This window comes from Lampetra fluviatilis, chromosome 42, assembly GCF_964198595.1.
Source record: "Lampetra fluviatilis chromosome 42, kcLamFluv1.1, whole genome shotgun sequence".
NCBI classification, from domain to species: domain Eukaryota; kingdom Metazoa; phylum Chordata; class Hyperoartia; order Petromyzontiformes; family Petromyzontidae; genus Lampetra; species Lampetra fluviatilis.
Genome location: NC_136316.1, coordinates 6,287,068 through 6,311,392, shown reverse-complemented (window position 1 = coordinate 6,311,392; position 24,325 = coordinate 6,287,068). Strand labels below are relative to the sequence as shown.

At 49.7% G+C, this 24,325-nt stretch overlaps 1 protein-coding gene across 1 annotated transcript in view; it reads right to left on the bottom strand.

The window, feature by feature from the left end:
* The window catches only part of LOC144946729 (iroquois-class homeodomain protein irx-4-A-like), a gene marked incomplete at its 5' end in the record, with an annotated part of 38,234 nt that overhangs the window by 5,604 nt on the left and 8,305 nt on the right, over window positions 1–24,325 (bottom strand). Inside the window, 3 exons of the mRNA XM_078875859.1 lie at window positions 3,174–3,267; window positions 3,298–3,577; window positions 21,078–21,187. Coding sequence (XP_078731985.1) covers window positions 3,174–3,267; window positions 3,298–3,577; window positions 21,078–21,187 — 484 coding nt within the window. The remainder of the gene's footprint in view (window positions 1–3,173; window positions 3,268–3,297; window positions 3,578–21,077; window positions 21,188–24,325) is intronic.

Below are 24,325 nucleotides of genomic sequence, written 5' to 3'. Positions count from 1 at the left end.
GTGCAAACATCGCTACTAGGGAGATAAAGGCGGTCGGGCTTGGTGCTGGCCACCCACCCACCCCCTCGTGTGCCGTGCCGGCCTCGTAGGTGCTCGCTAACAGCACTTGCCCCAACAGTCTGTTAAGGCTACACGGGAGATCTTTGCGTGTGTATGGTACACACATGTATGTGTATGTTTATGTGTGTGTGTACACACGTGTGTGTGTGTGTGTGTGAGTTGTTTGATGTCTCCTTATATCTAAAGCGATTAGCGGCGAGTTCGTAATCACTTCCTTGGCCCGGAGAAGGCTGTCATAAGAACGGAGGAATGTCTCTCAGCTGGGCAGGGAATTGATGTTACCGAGGGGGTAGGGCGACGAGGGGGTAGAGGAGGGGGTAGGGGGCAGAGGGGGGTGCGAGGGAGTGGGGGAGGGAGTGGTAGGGGAAACAGAAGGGATGCATAGGTGAAAGTTCAAGGAAATGAAGTGTTTGGAATGCGGTGAATTTTCCAAAATTATAATTTTGGTATGAAACGTGATTTTTTTTTTCCTTTCATTTTGCAGGGTAGTGGTTTCGATGCGTGTTTGGTAGGAGCTGTCATTTGTGGCCAGTTCGCTTGCGAAAAAGAAGCTGATAATTCAGTCGGCTTTACCTAGTAAAATAATAAAAATGTGTTATTTGTGTGCTTACCTTTCCTAGACTGTGCACTGCTATCGTGTTTTTTTTGGTATCGTTTGTTGCCGTAATATTCTGACCCACCCCCTTTCGTGGACGTCTGTGACAAAGAGCTTCATAGCTTATCGGATTCCTCCAGTCTAAATACATTTTCTGATTCTGAATGTCAGAACACAATTCGCATATTAGCGTTATCATCATCGTCATCATCATGGTCAGAGTCCTCGCAGGTCACCCACCACTGCGTTACTTTTGTCCGCGTCTACCAAGTTACTCCTCCGCTCTCAAATACAAATCGACTCGTTCGCCGCTGAACGCGCCTGATGATTGTTAAACTCGTCCCACGTGGCGCGCTGTCTGCATCACGTGGTGGGAACACGTGGAACGCGTGGACACAATCACACACAGAACACGTGTACACACACACACAGAACACGTGTACACATACACACAGTGACACGTGTACACACACAGTACACGTGTACACACACACAGAGCATGTGTACACACACATACAGTACACGTGTACACACACACACAGAACACGTGTACACACACACAGAACACGGGTACACACACACACAGAACACGTGTACACACACACACAGTACACGTGTACACACACACGCAGAACACGTGTACACACACAGTACACGTGTACACACACACGGCATACGTTTACACACACACACGGAATACGTGTACACACACAAACGGTACACACAGACATACGGTAAACGCTTACACACACACGTGTACACAATCACACACAGTACACGTGTACACACACACCCGGAACACGTGTACACACACACATACACACACATACGGCACATGTGTACACATACACACACGGTACACACAGACATACGGTAAACGCGTGTACAGACACACGTGTACACATACGCACACAGTACACGTGTAGACATACACACACGGTATACACACACAGACACACGCAACACGTGTACACCACGCACAGCGAGGTCTCAATCTGAACGGGAATCGGCAGCGTTAACGCAGTCAGCATTAATTGCTGAGCGCGAACACATTGGATCGTGTTGACCAATCATCGGGCGCGTAAAGCCTGGCACGAGCTGAATGGGGAGCAAATTAGTGACCGCGTGGTGGGGCCGAGAAGACTGGAGTTTGGGTTAATTAGGTATCAGCTTGACCTAACAGTTTGACGATATACAATCCTAATGATGATCATCGTTTGCATCGTCATCGTCACCACCGTTGTTATTCAAATCATCGTCATGTCATCATCATCATCGTCGTCATGACCAGCTCCTTATTCTGCCTCATCAATTGCAAATATCGCCATCATTCTCATCCTGGGTCGGGTCTTTGAGTCCGTCGTGTGGTTCGCTAACCACTGCGCCACCGCCCCACACGCTTGCACTGCAAAGCAGAAACCCACCCACACCTGTATACCCACACACTTGATGCAGTAATTTTAGCTGTGACGGTCCCACCTGATGACGGAGACTTGTGTTGCCTCCGAAACGTCGTGATTTATTATTTTATTTTATTCCCATTATTACTTTTATTAACTTTTAGTTTCATTTTTTACCTACGTGACTTTACCGAAAAAAACCCTAAGAGTATGAATCCTTGCAGTCACGAAAGCTTCAAATCTAGAACTACCCACGCAAAGATCCCCCGTGCAGCCTTAACAGACCGTAGGGGCAAGTGCTGTTAGCGAGCACCTGTGAAGGCCGGCACGGCACACAAGGGGGTGGGTGGCCAACACCACGCCCGGCCGCCTTTGTCTCCCCAGTTGGAGATGATTTTACACACCGCACCAGGTACTCATTTGAGGCTGAGTCGACCTAGGGGAGGCCCAGCACCGGTTCAGATCATCGTCACCGGTGTTGGCCTTGAGCGGGAATCGAACTCGGGTCGCCGGGTTCGTAGCGCAGCGCGCTAACCGCTGCACTGCGGCGACCCACAGACACAGACAAAGATCCCCCGTATAGCCTTAGGCTGCAGCGGCAAGTTCAGTTAGCGAGCACCTATGAAGGCCGGAACGGCACACGAGGGGGTGGGTGGCCACACACACAGACAAAGATCCCCCGTATAGCCTTAGGCTGCAGCGGCAAGTTCTGTTAGCGAGCACCTATGAAGGCCGGAACGGCACACGAGGGGGTGGGTGGCCACACACACAGACAAAGATCCCCCGTATAGCCTTAGGCTGCAGCGGCAAGTTCTGTTAGCGAGCACCTATGAATGCCGGAACGGCACACGAGGGGGTGGGTGGCCACACACACAGCCAAAGATCCCCCGTATAGCCTTAGGCTGCAGCGGCAAGTTCTGTTAGCGAGCACCTATGAAGGCCGGAACGGCACACGAGGGGGTGGGTGGCCACACACACAGCCAAAGATCCCCCGTATAGCCTTAGGCTGCAGCGGCAAGTTTTGTTAGCGAGCACCTATGAAGGCCGGAACGGCACACGAGGGAGTGGGTTTGGCCACACACACACTCACACAGACACAGACTCACTCACTCACTCACCTGACACAAAACACTTCACGACGCCTCTCTTGTCCACCACCACCGCCGCAGCAGCAGCAGCCGCAGCAGCAGCCTCCTGTTCCTCATCCTCCTCCTCCTGCTGCTGCTGCTGCTCGCGGTCCACATCCCTCCGGCATTCGTCTTTCCCTCCGCTCTCATCGCCGGGCCGGCTCCGCGGCGACCACGTCATCTTGTTCTCCTTCTTGAGACGCCGGCGAGCGTTGGCGAACCACGTGGAGACCTGCGTCAGGGTCATCTTGGTGATGATGGCCAGCATGATCTTCTCGCCCTTGGTGGGGTACGGGTTCTTGCGATGCTCGTAGAGCCACGCCTTGAGCGTCGCCGTGGTCTCGCGCGTCGCGTTCTTGCGACGGGTGCCCGCGCTCAGATCCACGCCACCGTACCTGCACGCGCTCACGGCGAAAGGACGCGTCCGCTTGATCGATTGGTTCGACTGTATATGTTGTTGTTGTTATTGTTAAATCAAGGGACTGTGTTGTTGGTGTTGTTGGTGTTGTCTTGGTCCGTGGCTGTTGTTGTTGTTGTTAAATAAAGGGACTGTGTTGTTGGTGTTGTTGGTGTTGTTGTCTTGGTGCAGGCTGTTGTTGTTGTTGTTAAATCAAGGGACTGTGTGTGTTGTTGTTGTTGGTGTTGTTGTCTTGGTGCGGGCTGTTGTTGTTGTTGTTAAATCAAGGGACTGTGTGTGTTGTTGTTGTTGGTGTTGTCTTCGTGCGGGCTGTTTTTGTTGTTGTTGTTGTTGTTAAATCAAGGGACTGTGTGTGGTGTTGTTGTTGGTGTTGTTGTCTTGGTGCGGGCTGTTGTTGTTGTTGTTGTTAAATCAAGGGACTGTGAGTGTTGTTGTTGGTGTTGTTGTCTTGGTGCGGTCCGTGGCTGTTGTTGTTGTTGTTGTTATTAAATCAAGGGACTGTGTGTGTGTTAAATTTCGATTGAAAGCTTTCGTGACTGCAGCGATTCATCTTCTCGGTTCTTTCGGTAAAGTCACGTAGAAGGGAGATAATAAAATAATAAAAATAAAACATAATAAAATAATACAATTCTCACGACGTTTCGGCCACAACGCAAGCAGCCGTCCTCAGGTGAAGAACAGGTCTGTCGGAAAGACAGCGTCTGAATGAACACCACCAAGCTTGGCAGCCTATATTTAATATTTGTGTGTTGTTGTTGTTGTTGTCTTAGTGCGGTCCGTGGCTGTTGTTGTTGTTGTTGTTTTGCTGCCTTGCCCCAAACTTGCTTTTAAGTGTTGATTTGAAGCTTTCGTGACTGCAAGAATCCATACTGTTTGGTTGTTTCGGTAAAGTCACGTGGGTAGAAATAAACAATAGATCACGACGTTTCGATCGCAACACAAGCAACCATCATCAGGTGTGAAACAGACACAGCATGATGACTGCTGACGTAGGAGCTTGCTGTTAAGTGTTGAAGAATCGACAGGAAGGTGTGTGTGTGTATGTGTGTGTTGAACTTCGTTCGCACCGTACGTAGTCAACCGTGGTCATCGGAGGTGCAATGTATGTACTTCTGCAATGTTTACTTTTGTATACTTTATTTGTTATTTGTGTTTATTAACTTGCTTACTTTTCCTCCACTCTGCACTCCTAACGGGGTGTTGTTGTATTGTTGGTTGCTGTAACTCGCTGATCCTGTAGTCTGAATAAAGATTCTGATGATTCCGATCGTGATGATGATGATGATGATTGTGACAATGATCGTGATGATGATGATGGTCGTGATGATGATGGTGGTGATGATGATGATTGTGATGATGGTGATCATGATGATCGTGATGATGATGGTGGTGATGTCGATGATGATCGTGATGATGATCGTCATGATGATCGTGATGATGATGGTGGTGATGTCCATGATGATCGTGATGATGATGATCATGATAATGATAGTGATGATGCTCGTGATGATGGTGATCATGATGATGCTGATCGTGATGATGGTTGTGATGATGATGATCGTGATAATGATGATCGTGATGATGGTGATCATGATGATGCTAATCGTGATGATGATGCTGATCGTGATGATGATCGTGACTGTGGTGATCATGATGATGCTGATCGTGATGCTGATACTAAGACAATTACGTCTCTGCGCCATCTGCTTCAGCCGCACAGCGAACGTGAAAGATCACGAGACGTCGTTCGCAAGAGGCAGGCAGTCGTGCGCCGACTTCAGTGGCCCATATTTGAAAAGACGAATGGCTCAATCTGGACTACACACACACACAGCGGCAATCATCGCTCCCGACTGGAAGACTGATGCACAGGGGCAGCTGCCAATGGGGGTGCCCCTAGGCTAGACGACTCACACAGCGGCAATCATAGCCCCATACTAGAAGACGAACTTTTTGATTCGCCCCGACTGGAGATCTCCGTGAAAAAAAGAGCTTCACAGATCATCGGATTTCTCCGTGAAAAATCAAGATCGCGATTCTGATGCCCAGAGAGTCGTTACGGTATTGGGACGCCCATCTTGGTATCGTAGGTTCTCACACGGTTTGACAAAACAAACTTGAAACGCGATCTCGCCTGATGAGTGTCGTCAGACCCTACGCCACCCGGCATCACCACCGTCTTCATCACCGTGAGCGATGGACGATCCACTGCTGGTTCAAGGAAGGCGTTTCACACAATCCTGCGATTTCAAGACGCTGCTATCTAGGGTTGTCACCTGTCCCGGTTTTGACCCGGTACGGTCCTGGAATTGGGTGGCAGCGGGAATCGATTTGTAGCGAGATGTGGCACCGGCGTTGCTGCGTTGAACTTTATTGCGGTTTGACGCACAGTGGCGCTACGGTGGCTAGGAGATGTTAACTACCTCGCCTGGTATACAGGAGGTCGTCGGTTCGATCCCGACCCTGACATCTGCTGTATATTTAGAGTTGTGGTGTCTTTCTCTCATCATCGTCACGGTGGCTAGGAGATGTTAACTACCTCGCCTGGTGTACAGGAGGTCATCGGATAGATCCCGACCCTGACGCCTGCCATATATTTAGAGTTTGCGGTGTCTCTCTCTCTCTCTCATCATCACGGTGGCTAGGAGATGTTAACTACCTCGCCTGGTATACAGGAGGTCATCAGTTCGATCCCGACCCTGTCACCTGCTGCTGTATATTTGGAGTTTGCGCGTATCCGTCTTTTCCGTTCCACATTTAGAATCACCCGTTTAGAGTGCTTGGCTGATGTAAATTCCCCCATGATGATAACCCACATCGTTGACCTATCATTTGTGGCCTGGTCGCTTCAGAAAAATACGCTACGTATGTATATAACTGAGTGCGCCTTAGCTGCTAAAATAAAAATAGCTTAGTTTAGTATTGAACCAAAACAACCCCATCGTGCTCATCAAGACCTCTTGTCCGGGTTTGTGTGCACGATCGAGAAGGTGGCAACCGCGCACGTCCGTGCTGCGCGCGGGCTGACAAAGACGATCGAACAGCATTGAGACGTGCGCTGCTCACAAAGACAAAGATCCCCCGTGTAGCCTAAACAGACTGTCGGGGCAAAGTGCTGCTAGCAAGCAGCTCCTATGAAGGCCGCACAATAGAGGGCGGGTGGCCAACGCCACGCCCGGCCGCCTTTCTCTCCCGAGTGGTGTAAAAGTTTGCACATCGCGACAGGCACCCATTTGAGGCTGAGTCGACCTAGTGGAGGCGCGGGACCGGGTTCAGATGATCGTCACTGGTGTTGGTGGCCGTGAGAAGGGAGTCGTGGGACGACGGGTTCGTATCTACCCCCCCCCACCCACGCACACAGACAGACGCGGCGGATGATGATGATGGTGATCATCACGATCGCGTGCTGCTGTTGCTGGGTCAGTGAGCTGTTTGCGCGCTGCCTGTTAGCGCGAGACGCTGAAATCCACCTGGCACCTCCTGCCACGCGGATTGATTTCAGCGCTCCGTCTCTATCGGTTGGACGTACCCCGGTGATGCCTGGCGGCCAACGCAGCTGCTCGTTCACATTCTCAGTCGATCGCCCGGGCGGTGGATCAAGAATTAACTGGCGATTGTGGTTTAAAGCGCCGTCGATGACACTGGTCAACACACTTTGTTCTGGTATGAGGTTTTCCAACTGGTTTGATGTAATTTTGGGGTGCTGATTCCAAATCCGGCATCAGTTTTGTCTATCACATCAGGTTTTTGAGATATCAAATATTGCAATATTAAATAAATGTGGATATCTACATTAAATGATATTATAAACACACTATCCTAAAAATGCAGCACCATATTTTAACACTAAAGCAGTCACCGACTCGCAACAACTTGCAATCATAAGTGACAGAGTTAATTTCGGGTAAAATCAATGAAAATGGGGTATGCCGATAGCATAAAAATGATGTGATAGAGCAAATCTGAGATCAGATTTGGAATCAGCACCCTGAAATTAGTCTAAAACAGCTGCAAAAGTCCAGGCCAGAAAAAAATATATTTTTTGTTTGTTGACCAGTGTTATCGGGGAGGTAGGGGGGTGGGTGGGGTGGGGGTTGACCATACTTCACCACGTCGGTCAGTGCGCGTGGGTGCACGTGTTGTTGTTACACGTCTCGCTGGACACGTGGCTGATACGGGGGGCTTCTATCCGGTGACTGGACATGACTATGAAGAAGATCTTTATAGCTCATCGGATTCCTCCAGCATGAATCAATATTCTGATTCTGTACCGCAGTTACTCGGGGGCTGCGTGCCTCCCAGAAGCCTCTTGTCCAGATCGGGTGGGTGTGTGGGTGGCGGGGTGACACAAAAAGGCCTTCACGAACACACGCACACCAGCGTGGTGAAGAATGGTCGTGCAATCCACACAACCGGTAAGGAACTTCATCCAATAATAGAGTACATTGACAAATACCTCAATGTAGAGATAGCAATAATAAGAATGGAACACGTGACAGGGGACCGTGCCTTCATGTGTTAAATGGCCTTTAAAATAATAATTCTAGATTTGAAGCTTTCGTGACTGCAAGGATTCATACTCTTAGTTCTTTCGGTAAAGTCACGTAGGTAAAAAAATGAAATTAAAATTAAGAAAAAATAAAATAGTAATTATTATTGATTTTTTTTTAAATTTTAATTTCATTTAAAATAATAATTTAAAATAATAATATTATTGTCCTCCGGCACGGGCACTGCACGTTGTCTGCCCATTGCTCGCCAAGCTGCATTGGCTCCCGGTTGCCGAACGAACACCGCACAAGGTCGAAAACTCGCGATCGCCACGAAATGAACCACGATACCTCGCTGATGTCGCCAAGGAGCGTGAAGCCATCGTCGCGCGAAACTCCGCTCGTCCCATTCTTAGGATTTTTTCGGTAAAGTCACGTAGGTAAAAATATTTAAATTAATAAAAGTAAAATAAAATAAAAATAAAAATCACGACGTTTCGGAGGCAACACAAGCTTCCGTCTTCAGGTGGAACCGTCACAGCACGCTTGCTGTATCAAGTAAATGAGACATTCCAAGAGATACTACCCCGTATATATACTGGTTGAGGGGGGATGAGCTAGGACAGGCTCATCATCACTGCAGCGGCGGCGGCTTTTGGCTGCTGGGCGATCGAACAAAGGCGGTGGTCACCGCATCGAATGGCGCTTCCAGATGCGCTTCTGCGGCCGTCTGGAACGCTCTTCCATTCCGATGTTACGATGCCATTAGAGCTGTGCGCGTTTAAATCATCCAGATTGAAAACTTCGTGTCTTTAGAATTTGTGTTTGCGTTTCGTTTGTTGTCATTCGCCCCGCGCCTCCGATTAGCACCGTTGGCTACGTGCAGTGCGAAAGAAGTTCCACATACATGCATTCATTGTAAACGCATCTTTCAATAAGTGCACCCATACAAAGCCAAATATCCCCCGTATATAGCCTTCACAGACTGTTTGGACAAGTGCTGTTTTGCCGTCGCGGCAAACGAGGGGGTGGGTTTTGTACCAGTTAAAAGGGTAAAAACCTACCATTATATTTTGCCACTGGTAAAAGAGATCTCATAGTGTAAATGTTTACCCCGAACTCTCAATACTCTGATATTGCACTGTTTTTGAGTTGTACGCCTTCTGGTGTCATCTGGCCCTACACCAATGGGGACTAGGCTCTAAAGAAAGCCGTCTCGGGTGTGGGCTAATCAACTTCAATGACAGTGCATATTATTATCCTTATCAGAGTTGCTTCTTTTTGTTTGCTTTATTGACTACTTGTGTTGTGGTCATTGCAAACATGATGCCTTGAATAAAGGTGTCAGTTTTGTACCAGTTAAAAGGGTAAAAACCTACCATTATATTTTGCCACTGGTAAAAGAGATCTCATAGTGTGAGGGGGTGGGTGGCCAGCACCACGCCCAATCGCCTTTGTCTCCCCAGTGGCGATGTTTACACAACGCACTTGGCACTGATTTTAAAGACTGATTGAGATATTCGTCAGCGATGTTCGCTGTGAACATACATCCAACTCGAGTCGTCTGGTTCATAGCGCAGCACGCTAAACCACGACACTACTACCATACTCTTTGGTTCTTTCGGTAAAGTCACGTAGGTAGAAAAATAAAATAAAATAAATCACGACTCTTCTTGGTTCTTTCGGTAAAGTCACGTGGAATGGAAATAATAAAATAATGAGAATAAAGCATAATAATTATGTTTTATTTTTATAATATTATTTTATTATTTCCATTCTTTCGGTAAAGTCACGTAGAATGGAAATAATAAAATAATAAGAATAAAATATAAGAATTATGTTTTATTTTTATTATATTATTTTATTATTTCCATTCTACGTGACTTTACCGAAGGAACCAAGAAGATGAATCCCTGCAGTCACGAAAGCTTTAAATCGAAATTTAAATCACGACTGTTTCGAACGCAACACAAGCGGCCGTCTTCAGGTGAAAATCACTACAGCTGCGACGTCTGCTTCGTGCAGCTCCCTCGTCGCGATTTTCCCCTGAAGACAAGCGCTTGTGTTGCGTTCGAAACAGTCGTGATTTATTTTCTTTTATTTTTCTACCTACGTGACTTGTACCGAAAGAACCAAAGAGGATGGATTCATGCAGTCACGAAAGCTTCAAATCGACACGATACGACTGCTCCCCTAAACACCCACCCATCCACGTATCTACGTACTTACCTACCCGCCTAACCGCACACTCACCTACCTACCCATACACCCACCTACTTTATCCCCTGCCTACCCATCCACTCGGCCACACACCTACACTCCCATACACCCACCTACCTACCCACCCACCCACCCATACAAACACCTACACATATACCCACCCACCTACCCACCCATACAAACACCTACACCCACTTACCTGCTCCCTCGGCTACCCATATCCACTCCACTCATCATCCACACACATACACACCTACATATCCATATATCCACCCACCTACCTACCCACCCACCCACCCATACAAACACCTCCACATACACCCACTTACCTACTCCCTTGGCTACCCATATCCACTCCACTCATCATCCACACACATACACACCTACCTATCCATATACCCACCCACCTACCCACCCACCCATACAAACACCTACACATACACCCACTTACCTGCTCCCTCGGCTACCCATATCCACTCCACTCATCATCCACACACATACACCCCTACCTATCCATGCACCCACCCACCTACCCACCCACCCATACAAACACCTCCACATACACCAACTTACCTACTCCCTTGGCTACCCAAATCCACTCCACTCATCATCCAGACACATACACACCTGCCTATCCATATACCCACCCACCTACCCACCCACCCATACAAACACCTCCACATACACCAACTTACCTACTCCCTTGGCTACCCATATCCACTCCACTCATCATCCACACACATACACACCTACATATTCATACACCCACCCACCTACCCACCCATACAAACACCTACACATACACCCACTTACCTGCTCCCTCGGCTACCCATATCCACTCCACTCATCCACACACACACACACGCCTGCCTATCCATCCATACACCTACCTACACTAGGTATGCATTGCAATGTGCAGTGCGGTGCGTGCGTGTGTGTGTGTGATACGCAAGGCTGTGTACAAACACGTGCGTAAGGACCCACGTGGGGCATATTGAAGCGATCGGCAGTCTGAGCTGTCAGCTCCGATATTCCCCTTTAATTCCCAAGTCACCCCCCTCTCCCCCCCCACCTTTAGCATCGTGAACCCCCAACAACCACTCTACCCATAGCACCACCACCACCCCATAGTACTCACCATTACTACCACATGTATGTAGGTATGATGAACTTTTTTCGCATCGTACGTAGCCAAGCGACCTAACCGGAGGTGCGGGGAGAAGCACAACAAACTATGGGTCTCTGTGTGAGTCTATGGGTCTTTGTGTGAGTCTATGGGTCTCTGTGTGAGTCTACGGGTCTCTGTGTGAGTCTATGGGTCTCTGTGTGAGTCTATGGGTCTCTGTGTGAGTCTATGGGTCTCTGTGTGAGTCTACGGGTCTTTGTGTGAGTCTATGAGTCTCTGTGTGAGTCTATGGGTCTCTGTGTGAGTCTATGGGTCTCTGTGTGAGTCTATGGGTCTCTGTGTGAGTCTATGGGTCTCTGTGTGGGTCTATGGGTCTCTGTGTGAGTCTTTGGGTCTCTGTGTGGTTATACGGATATCAGTGTGAGTCTATGGGTCTCTGTGTGAGTCTATGGGTCTCTGTGTGAGTCTATGTGTCTCTGTGTGAGTCTATGGGTCTCTGTGTGAGTCTAAGGGTCTCTGTGTGGGTATATAGGTCTCTGTGTGAGTCTATGGGTCTCTGTGTGGTTATATAGATATCTGTGTGAGTCTATGGATCTCTGTGTGAGTCTATGGGTCTTTGTGTGAGTCTATGAGTCTCTGTGTGAGTCTATGGGTCTCCGTGTGAGTCTATGGGTCTTTGTGTGGGTATATGTACGTGTAACACTTCTTTCGCACCGTGCGTAGCTAATTGTGCTAATCGGAGATGAGTTTTCAATCGAGATGACGATTTTAAAGTTGCATAGCCACGGGGCTTCCGAACATCGGAAGGCAGAGCGTTCCAGACGGCCGCAGAAGCGCATCTGAAAGCGCCGCGGTGCAGTGGCCGTCTTTGTTCGATGTCCCAGCCAGAAGCCGCCGCTGCGAAGACGATAGGAGCCTGCCTGATGTCTGCTCCTTCACGAGATGAGCAAGCGATTGCGGTTCAATTGTGGCACGCACTTTGTATGTAATGAGCGCAACACATCGCTTCCCACCACTACCAACATAGCATTCGCAACGACCTATAGCATCCGCAGCAACCAGCTCCACCTGGCTACCATTCACAGCAAATAAACATCACTCTCAGTAGCAGCAGCAGCAGCGTCAGAAGCGATATCGTCAGCAGTGAAGCCTGCAAAGCCCTCTCCCAACAGCATCATCAGCACTTAACCACTTTCAGAAAACACCACCTAGCAACCATTCTCACACCCATATCACTCTCCACACCCACATCACCCTCACCCACCCACATCACTCCCCCCACCCACATCACCCTCACCCACCCACATCACTCCCCCCACCCACATCACTCCCCCCACATCACTCTCACCACCCACATCACCCACACCACCCACATCACACCCCCACCCACATCACTCCCCCACCCACATCACTCACCCCACCCACATCACTCCCCCCACCCACATCACTCTCACCACCCACATCACCCACACCACCCACATCACTCCCCCACCCACATCACTCCCCCATCCACATCACCCACACCACCCACATCACTCCCCCCACCCAAATCACTAACCCCACCCACATCACCCTCACCACCCACATCACCCTCACCACCCACATCACTCCCCCACCCACATCACCCTCACCACCCACATCACCCTCACCACCCACATCACCCTCACCAGCCACACCACTCCCCCCACCCACATCACTCCCCCCACCCATATCACTCCACCCACCCACATCACTCACCCACCCACATCACCCTCACCACCCACATCACCCTCACCACCCACACCACTCCCCCCACCCACATCACTCCCCCCACCCATATCACTCCCCCCACCCACATCACTCCCCCACCCACATCACCCTCACCACCCACATCACCCTCACCACCCACATCACTCCCCCCACCCACATCACTCCCCGACCCACATCACTCCCCCACCCACATCACTCCCCCACCCACATCACTCCCCCCACCCACATCACTCCCCCCACCCACATCACTCCTCCCACCCACATCACTCTCACCACCCTCATGACTCCCCCACCCACATCACTCCCCCACCCACATCACCCTCACCACCCACATCACTCCCCCCACCCACATCACTCCCCCACCCACATCACCCTCACCACCCACATCACCCTCACCACCCACATCACTCCCCCCACCCACATCACTCCCCGACCCACATCACTCCCCCACCCACATCACTCCTCCCACCCACATCACTCCCCCACCCACATCACCCTCACCATCCACATCACCCTTACTACCCACACCACTCCTCCCACCCACCCACCCACATCACCCTCACCACCCACATCACCCTCACCACCCACATCACCCTCACCATCCACATCACCCTTACCACCCACACCACTCCCCCCACCGCTAACATCATCCATTGCTCCTCACATCGCCACCACCACCAGCATCACCTCTCAATCACAACCATCGCCACCACCACCACCACACTCCCAACCACCACCACACTACCAACCACCACCACCACACTCCCAACCACCACCACCACCACACTCACAACCAACACCACCACCACACTCCCAACCACCACCACCACACTCACAACCACCACCACAACACTACCAACCACCACCACCACCACCACCACACTCCTAACCACCACCACCACCACCACACTCACAACCACCACCACCACCACACTACCAACCACCACCACACTCCCAACGAATCCCAATGCAACCGCCATTCGCCACCAAGTGACGGTGATGCCACCAGGGCGCCCGTGCCAGGCTAGGTGCACTTTGAGGCCACGCGTAGCATCGAAGCCTCGTTGACACGAGGAGGAGGAGGTCACGGGACAGACCCAGCAGGTGCCGTGGGTTGACTGCTGTGCCAGGCTAGGTGCAGTAGGAGGTCACGAGACAGACCCAGCAGGTGCCGTAGGTTGACTGCTGTGCCAGGCTAGGTGCAGTAGGAGGTCATGGGACAGACCCAGCAGGTGCCGTGGGTTGACTGCTGTGCCAGGCTAGGTGCAGTAGGGGGTCACGGGACAGACCCAGCAGGTGCCATGGGCTTGGCTGACTGAGGCCACCGACAGATGCACCACCACCCTACACTCCCTACAACAACCACCACCACCACCACCACAACCAACCACCACCACCACCCTCCCCAACCTCCCCAGACACCGCGACTTCCCTTCCCACCGTTGTGAGCTGTCAAGGAGCGGAAGCGAACGGGCGGGAGGGGCGAATTCGCGAGACTCTGTGCCCGCTGCTGCTGCTGTTGCTGCTGCTGGTGGTGGTGGTTGTGGTGGTGGTTGTGGTGGTGGTGGTTGTGGGGTAATGAGTTGCAGGTGCGAAGCCCCTCGGCACGGCGCGGGCGCAAAGGCCGGGGGTCACGGTGGGGGGTCACGGGCGCGGTGACCCAAAGCAGCGCGTGTGTTGTGTGTGTGTTGTGTGTGTATGTTGTGTGTGTGTTGTGTGTATGTTGTGTGTGTGGGTTGTGTGTATGTTGAGTGTGGTGTGTGTGTGTTGTGTGTGGTGTGTGTGTGTTATGTGTGTGTTGTGTGTGTATGTATGTTGAGTGTGTGTTGTGTGTGTGTTGTGTGTCTATGTATGTTGAGTGTGTGTTGTGTGTATGTTGTGTGTGTGTGTTGTGTGTTTGTGTGTGTGTATGTTGTGTGTGTGGGTTGTGTGTATGTTGAGTGTGGTGTGTGTGTTGTGTGTGGTGTGTGTGTGTGTTATGTGTGTGTTGTGTGTGTATGTATGTTGAGTGTGTGTTGTGTGTGTGTTGTGTGTGTGTATGTATGTTGAGTGTGTGTTGTGTGTATGTTGTGTGTGTGTGTTGTGTGTGTTTTGTGTGTGTATGTTGTGTGTGTGTGTGTATGTTGTGTGTGTGTGTTGTGTGTATGTTGAGTGTGGTGTGTGTGTTGTATGTTGTGTGTGTGTATGTTGTGTGTGTGTGTATGTTGTGTGTGTGTGTTGTGTGTGTATGTTGCGTGTGTGTGTGTGTGTATGTTGTGTGTGTGTGTGTATGTTGTGTGTGTGTGTGTATGTTGTGTGTGTGTTGTGAATGTTGTGTGTGTATGTTGTGTGTGTGTATGTTGTGTGTATGTTGCGTGTGTGTGTGTGTATGTTGTGTGTATGTGTGTATGTTGTGTATGTGTGTGTGTATGTTGTGTGTGTGTTGTGAATGTTGTGTGTGTATGTTGTGTGTGTGTATGTTGTGTGTGTATGTTGTGTGTGTATGTTGTGTGTGTATGTTGTGTGTGTATGTTGTGTGTGTGTGTTGTGTGTGTGTGTTGTGTATGTGTGTTGTGTATGTGTGTGTTGTGTGTATGTTGCGTGTGTGTTGTGTGTATGTTGTGTGTATGTGTGCTGTGTGTGTGTATGTTGTATGTGTGTATGTTGTGTGTGTGTATGTATGTTGTGTGTGTGTATGTTGTGTTTGTGTATGTATGTATGTATGTGTGTATGTTGTGTGTGTGTGTGTATGTTGCGTGTGTGTGTATGTTGTGTGTGTTGTGTGTGTGTTGTGTGTGTGTTGTGTGTGTATGTTGTGTGTGTGTTGTGTGTGTGTATCTTGTGTGTGTGTGTGTGTATGTTGTGTGTGTGTTGTGTACGTTGTGTGTATGTTGTGTGTGTGTGTATGTTGTGTGTGTATGTTGTGTGTATGTGTGTATGTTGTGCATGTGTGTGTATGTTGTGTGCGTGTATGTGTGTATGTTGTGTGTGTGTATGTGTGTGTTGTGTGTGTGTGTTGTGTGTGTATGTGTGTATGTTGTGTGTGTGTTGTGTATGTGTGTGTTGTGTGTATGTTGCGTGTGTGTTGTGTTGTGTGTATGTTGTGTGTATGTGTGTTGTGTGTGTGTATGTTGTGTGTGTGTATGTATGTTGTGTGTGTGTATGTTGTGTGTGTGTATGTGTGTGTGTGTATGTTGTGTGTGTGTGTATGTTGCGTGTGTGTGTATGTTGTGTGTGTTGTGTGTGTGTTGTGTGTGTGTGTTGCGTGTGTGTGTGTTGTGTGTATGTTGCGTGTGTGCGTGCGTATGTTGTGTGTAAGTTACGTGTGTGTGTGTTGCGTGTGTGTGTGTGTTGCGTGTGTGTGTGTATGTTGTGTGTACGTTGCGTGTGTGTGTGTATGTTGTGTGTGTGTTGCGTGTGTGTGTGTTGTGTGTATGTTGCGTGTGTGTGTGTTTGTTGTGTGTACGTTGCGTGTGTGTGTTTGTATGTTGCGTGTGTGTGTGTTGTGTGTATGTTGCGTGTGTGTGTGTATGTTGCGTGTGTGTTGTGTGTATGTTGCGTGTGTGCGTGCGTATGTTGTGTGTAAGCTACGTGTGTGTGTGTTGCGTGTGTGTACGTTGCGTGTGTGTGTTTGTATGTTGCATGCACGTTGGGGGAGCGGTGGTGTAGTGGTTAGCGCACTGCGCTACGAACCTGGCGACCCGGGATCGATTCCCGCTCACAGCCATCGCCGGTGACGATTATCTGAACCGGTATCTGGGCCTCCCCTAGGTCGACTCAGCCTAAAATGAGTACCTGGTGCAATGTGCAGTAAACATCGCCACTGGGGAGACAAAGGCGTGCCGGCCTCGTAGGTGCTCGCTAACAGCACTTGCCCCCGACAGTCTGTTAAGGCTACACGGGGGATCTTTGTCTTTGTATGTACATTGGAATTCTTTCGCACCGTACGTGGCCAACCGTGCTAATCGGAGTTTGTGGCGACGGGGGGGGGGGGGGTGTACAACAAACGAGACGCACAGGCGAGCTCGTTCTGAAGAAATCTGAGTAGAGGCGGAGGAATTTTTTTGCGAATTTGGTAAAAAAAAAAAACCCTCAATATTTCAAGAGGCGCGATGCACCGTACGGTGAACACGAGACGGTGGCGGTCCTCGATAAAGAACGGAGCGGCGGTCCTTAGCGAGACGCGCGCTGTCGACCGCTGATCTACATTTAAAAGTGCACAGCGTTCCAGACGGCCGCAGAAGCGCGTCTGAAAGCGGCGCGCGGTGATGCGGTGACCGCCGCCTTTGTTTCGATGGCCCAGCAGCCAAAAGCTGCTGCAGCTGCTGCTGCTGCAGCTGCTGCTGCTGCTGCAGCTGCTGCGTTGTTGAGCGGAGTCCGCGTGATGATGCTCGATGCCCTTCGACGAGATCAGCGAGGTATCGTGGTTCACTTGTGGCGAACACTTTGCGTGCGTGTGCGTGTGTGTGCTGCGTGTGTGCTGCGTGTGTGCTGCGTGCGTGTGTGTAACGAGTGCGACCCTCATCACGAATCCGTTCGGCAAACGGAAGCAAATGCAGCGGGCACGGTCGGATCTTGCGGTACGCGTCACGACACATTGGCCAGAGAATAACGATAATTTGAATTAAAATTATACAACTTATTTTGCGATGCTGTTGCTGCTGCTGCGTTGGCAGTGGTGGACAATGTACGACAGCGCAACACATTAGTCGCTACCAACAGCGTGGCCTTCACGGGATGAATACATTTCGATGTAAAGCTTTCGTGACTGCAGGGATTCATCTTCTTGGTTCTTTCGGTAAAGTCACGTAGAAGGGAAATAATAAAATAATAAAAATAAAACATAATAAAATTATTCTCACGACGTTTCGGCCAAAGAAGCTGTCTTTCCGACAGACCTGTTCTTCACCTGAGGACGGCTGCTTGCGTTGTGGCCGAAACGTCGTGAGAATTATTTTATTATGTAAAATGTTTATTATTTTATTATTTCGCTTCTACGTGACTTTACCGAAAGAACCAAGAAGAGGGATGAATACATAACAGGCGGCGTTCCGGGCAACGTCCCTTCTTCATAGCACGCGTGCTGTGGTCCATAGATACGTACAGAGCAATGGCTCTGCTTAATTCGCATCGCCATTCTTCGTGTGCTATGAAGATGGGCCATTGCCCGAAACGTCGACTATTTTACACGGCGTTTTGCGTGTTCATTCAAGACCGTAGTTTTTTTATTGGCGAATGTCTTGGGGTTTGCTGGGTTAATACAAATAATTGAAATGACTGATTTACCCAGGAATCCGATGACCACATTTTCACGTGCAGATGTTTGGCCAATACCATTGACAGCCCGCAGGCTGTGAGTACAGGTGCAGTGAGCGACTGAGCGAGTGCCAAATGGCCATACTTCACCACTCTGGTACAGTGTGGGCAATGTAAACCAAACCACGCCCGGTCGTCTCTGTCTTTCCGGTGCTTATACACCGGAATTAGAGTTCTCCGTTCAGACTGAGTCGACCTAGGGGAGGCGCAGGATCGGTTCAGATATCCGTGGCTGATGCATTAACCCACAGTCTCCCTGTGTGCATTCGTGTGGGTCTGAGTGCGTGTGTGTAGGGAGCGGTGGCGCAGCGGTTAGCGCGCTGAGCTTCGAGCCCGGCGACTCGAGTTTGATTCCCGCTCACGGCCAGGACCAGTGACGATTATCTGAATCGGACCTCGGCCTCCCCTAGGTCGACTCAGCCTCAATTGAGAACCTGATTCGACGTGTGGACGTCGCCACTGGGGAGACAAAGGCGGTCGGGCGTGGTGCTGGCCACCCACCCCCTCGTGTGCCGTGCCCGACTTCATATGCGCGCTAACAGCACTTGCCCCAGGCGTCTGTTAAGGCTACACGGGGGATCTTTGTATTTGCGCCTGTGTGTCTTTGTTTAGTGTCTGTGTGTGTAAGTTTATAGTGATTTGTATTTCGCTAGAGAGAGGGTAGCTGCATTTCCCGAGTAGTGATCATCACGCTTGTTAGTGAATCATATTTTTTAATATTCTACAATTCATTTCACCCTACATGAGTTGTATGATGATGATGATGTACGTTTACATGTGTACGTGTGTGTGTGTGTGCATAGCAATGGCTCTTTCACCTTAATAGGGTTTTCGATAACAGCACTTGTCCCAGTATTAAGGCTATACGGGGGATCTTTGTCTGTGTGTGTGTGTGTACCTACCAGAGGTGTGGACTCGAGTCATGTGACTTGGACTCGAGTCAGACTCGAGTCATGAATTTGATGACTTGCGACTCGACTTGGACTTGCATAACAATGACTTTGTCCCACCTATGAGATGTGGACTCGAGTCATGTGACTTGGACTCGAGTCAGACTCGAGTCATGAATTTGATGACTTGCGACTCGACTTGGACTTGCATAACAATGACTTTGTCCCACCTATGAGATGTGGACTCGAGTCATGTGACTTGGACTCGAGTCAGACTCGAGTCATGAATTTGATGACTTGCGACTCGACTTGGACTTGCATAACAATGACTTTGTCCCACCTCTGGTACCTACTCACGAGTATGCGTGCGCATCTGGAGGTATGTGTGGTGGTGGTGGTGGTAGTTGGCGCAGTGCGTTACAAACCGTGCGACATTTTCTGAACCGGTCCCGGATTTCCCTTGCGTCGACTCAGCCTTAAATGAGTATTTGGTAGGCAGTGTCAAAATATCGGCACCGGGGAGACAAAGGCGGTCGTGCCTGATGTTGGCCACCCACCCCCGAGTGTGCACTTTCCCAAACAACTTGCGCAGGTTATACGGCGCATCTTTGTCTTTATCTGTGCGCGCGCGCGTGTATCGGTACGGTCTGTATATCGGTGCTGTGTCAATATGAACGCGTTACATTTGCGTGTGTTATAAAATAATAATGCGTGCTAATTATTAAAATGCGTATCCTAACGATGATTATTGACGATTACAAATTGTTACTTGAACATTGGGTGTGTCGAAATTTGTATGCGACGACGCATCAAATTCAAATTTGAACAGGCCCTGGGCCTCCCCTAGGTCGACTCAGCCTCAACTTGAGTACCTGGTTGCGATGTGTAAACTTCTACACGAGGGGAGACAAAGGCGGCCGGGCGTTGGGCTGGTAACCACATCGCCTCGTGGGTCGTGTCGGCGTTCATAGATGTTACCCGCTAACAACACTTGCCCCAACGCCGTTAAAGGCTATATGGGGGATCTTTGTCTGTGTGTGGAGTGTGTGAATGTCCTGCGTGTTTGCGGGGTGTGTGGCGTATGTATGTTGCGTATGTATGTGGAGTGTGTATGCGGTGTATGTGTGTATGTGACGTGTGTATGTGGTGTGTGTGTGTATGTGTTGTGTTTGTATGTGGTGTGTGTGTGTGTTTGCGGTGTGTGTGTATGTGGTGTGTGTGTGTGGCGTATGTATGTTGCGTATGTATGCGGTGTGTGTATGCGGTGTGAGTGTGTATGTGACGTGTGTATGTGGTGTGTGTGTTTGTGGTGTGTGTGCGTTTGCTATGTGTGTGTATGTGGTGTGTGTACGTGATGTGTGTGTGTACGTGGTGTGTATGCGGTGTGTGTATGCGGTGGTGTGTTTGTGGTGTGTTTGTGGTGGGTATGTAGGGTGTGTGTACGTGGTGTGTGCGTGTACGTGGTGTGTATGTGGTGTGTGTGTGTTTGCGGTGTGTGTGTTTGTGGTGTGTGTACGTGGTGTGTGTACGTGGTGTGTGTGTGTACGTGTTGTGTGTGCACGTGGTGTGTGTGTGTATGTGCGCTGTGTATGTGGAGTGTGTACGTGGTATGTGTGTACGTGGTGTGTGTGTACGTGGTGTGTGTACGTGTTGTGTGTGCACGTGGTGTGTGTGTGTATGTGCGCTGTGTGTATGTGGAGTGTGTACCTGCTATACTGGTACTGGTTTATCGCCCCGTCGTAGTGATAGTATCCCGTGGCCTGGGGAAGTCCCGTGTGCAGAGATCCGTTCGAGTCTTTGATCTCATACGGAGAGGTCTGGGCGGAGTGACACAACAACAACACAACAGCACAACAACACAATGAGTGCAATGCCCCCACCACCACCATCACCACCATCATCATCATCATCGCTCACCCCTCCCACCCCACTCCCCGTATCGTCTGCTAAAGACTAAAGACTACCCGGGGGATATTTGTCTTTGTGTGTATGTCTTTGTTTGTAGAGATGTAACAGTGCAACTCAACACGTCCGCCAATAACGCGATGGCTTTACTAAGAGAATTACAATAACATCTATAATGAACGACGTTTCGGGCGACGACCCTTATTCATAAACCAGACAGAGGCCAGTAGAGTTGGACGCGGAACTTTATATATCACATGGGGTCTGATAGTAATTAATTAATCGATTAATATATGAATTAATCGATTGATTAGATGATTCTTTAATAAACCCGTTGTCTCGTTCTGAGCTTGCATAGAACCCCTTTCGGGTTGGATTCACTCGTAAATTCTGACGACGCAGTGTCGCCGATGAAAATAATTTCAAGAAGAACTCATGAATGTTGTCGTTTGGTTTGTTTTACAATTGCCGAGCACAGTGCCACCCCCCCCCCCCCCCCAGAGGCTTAAAACGCCAGGCGGCCAGCAACACGCTGCACTCATGGAATTGCAATCGATGATGAACGTGTAAACGCGTGTCGTGAATTGCGGGAGGCTATTGAACGTAAGGGTTTGGGTGCGGAGCGAGGCGATGGTGATGATGGAGAGGGAATTCCTAAGCCGAGCGGTGCCAAGGGAAGAATCAGACTAAAGAGGTGAGGTGACCACATCTGCAATTTGGTGAGTGGGTGGGTGGGTGGGTGAGTGGGTGGGTGGGTGGGTGAGTGGGTGGGTGGGTGAGTGGGTGGGTGGGTGAGTGGGTGGGTGAGTGGGTGAGTGGGTGAGTGGGTGGGTGGGTCAGTGGGTGGGTGATTGGGTGGGTGAGTGGGTGGGTGGGTGAGTGGGTGGGTGGGTGAGTGGGTGAGTGAGTTATTGAGTACGTGAGTGAGTGAGTGGGAGGGTAAGTGGGTGAGTGAGTGGGTGAGTAAGTTAATTATTGAGTAAGTGGGTAAGTGAGTGAGTGAGCGATTTCGTGAGTGGGTGAGTAAGTGAGTGTGTGGGTGAGTGATTGGATGAGTAAGTGGGTGAGTAAGTGAGTGAGTGAGTGGGTGATTAAGTGGGTGAGTGAGTGAGTGTGTGGGTGAGTGATTGGATGAGTAAGTGGGTGAGTAAGTGATTTAGTGGGTGAGTGAGTGGGTGAGTGAATGAGTGGGTGAGTGAGTGAATAAGTGAGTGAATAAGTGAATGAGTGGGTGATTAAATGAGTGAGTGAGTGGGTGAGTAAGTGAGTGAGTGGGTGAGTGAATGAGTGGGTGAGTGATTGGATGAGTGAGTGGGTGAGCATGCGTTGTGGCCCACAGTGTGTGGTGGCTGAAACACAACGTGTCGATGAGACGAAACAGTCAAGTGCGCATCAACTAACGTGACGTACCCTCTCCACGTAGTAACGTGAATGCATTTTGCCCTACAGCCTTCGCCGACTGTCCACAAAGACGTTATCAAGCCGCGTTGTGCTCAAGCAAGCGAGCTGTGGATCAGTTTCCACCTCCTGGCTCTCATCAGCTTGTCGCAGGATGAGCCGAAGTTACTGGCAAGCGCGCTCCACGCAACGGCAGATGCAACACTCGTCTCTTCTTGTTTTAAATGCCCAGTGGACGCGTTCTTTTCACCAGCTGAGTTGAATGTTCGTGCATAGCAGCGAAGGAGGTCTACGCCGTGCATCTTTACGGAGTGGGGGAGTGCGGTGAGCCTGTTCGCCGTGGCGATGTTGAGATCGGTGGGATATGCGTAGAGGCTTGGAAATTAAAAGTATTTTTTTGAATCTTCTTAGTTCTTTCGGTAAAGTCACGTAGAAGGGAAATAATAAAATAATAAAAATTAAATATAAAGCATGTTTTAGTGAGTGAGTAAGTGAAAAAATAAAACATAAAACATGTTTTATTAGTTTATTATTTCCCTTCTACGCGACTTTACCGAAAGAACCAAGAAGATGAATCCCTGCAGTCACGAAAGCTTTAAATCGAAGTATTTTTTTAGCTCCGGCGTCAGCCGTTCTCCTGCTGCGTCCGTCTCGCCTGACGACGGCTGCTTGTGTTGCGATCGAAACGTCGTGATCTATTCATTTTCTACCTACGTGACTTTACCGAAAGAACCAAAGAGCATGGATTCCTGCAGTCACGAAAGTTTCGAATCAACACGATACGACTGCTCCTCTAAACAGCCACCCTTCCACGTATCTACCTACTTACCTATCCGCCTAACCGCACACTCACCTACCTACCCATACACCGACCTACTTTATCCCCTGCCTACCCATCCACTCATCCACACGCCTGCCTATCCATATACCCACCCATCTACCCACCCACCCATACAAACACCTCCACATACACCCACTTACCTGCTCCCTCGGCTACCCATATCCACTCCACTCATCGTCCACACATTGTAAATGTTGTGGCTTGGCTCTCCAACACACCGGTGATGCTGTACTAGTGACGAATTGGACACGTTCTGTTTACGTGACACAAACCTCATTCGTTGGCTGTGTCGGGTGGTGGCGGGTTTAACGACACATTTATATATTTACGCGATCTAACTAAAAAAAACCCCTCTATTGTGTATAATTAATTTGTAATTCAATTATAATTAATCTCGGTTATTGTAGTGGGGCGTCTACAGCATACAGAGGGAGAGGCGAAGCGATGTCCGACGCGGCAATCGAAACAACGAACCTCCCCCCGTCCTCTCTGTCCACGCAGCAACGCAATTTAGTTCACCACAGTTGAAGCGCAGGGTCAGTGTGCTGGGTTCAAGTGTTGGTGCTCTGTATATACCGTGCCTCGTATAGTTTCATACCGCTACGATTCAGAGGTGGGACAAAGTCATTGTTATGCAAGTCCAAGTCGAGTCGCAAGTCATCAAATTCATGACTCGAGTCTGACTCGAGTCCAAGTCACATGACTCGAGTCCGCATCTCATAGGTGGGACAAAGTCATTGTTATGCAAGTCCAAGTCGAGTCGCAAGTCATCAAATTCATGACTCGAGTCTGACTCGAGTCCAAGTCACAT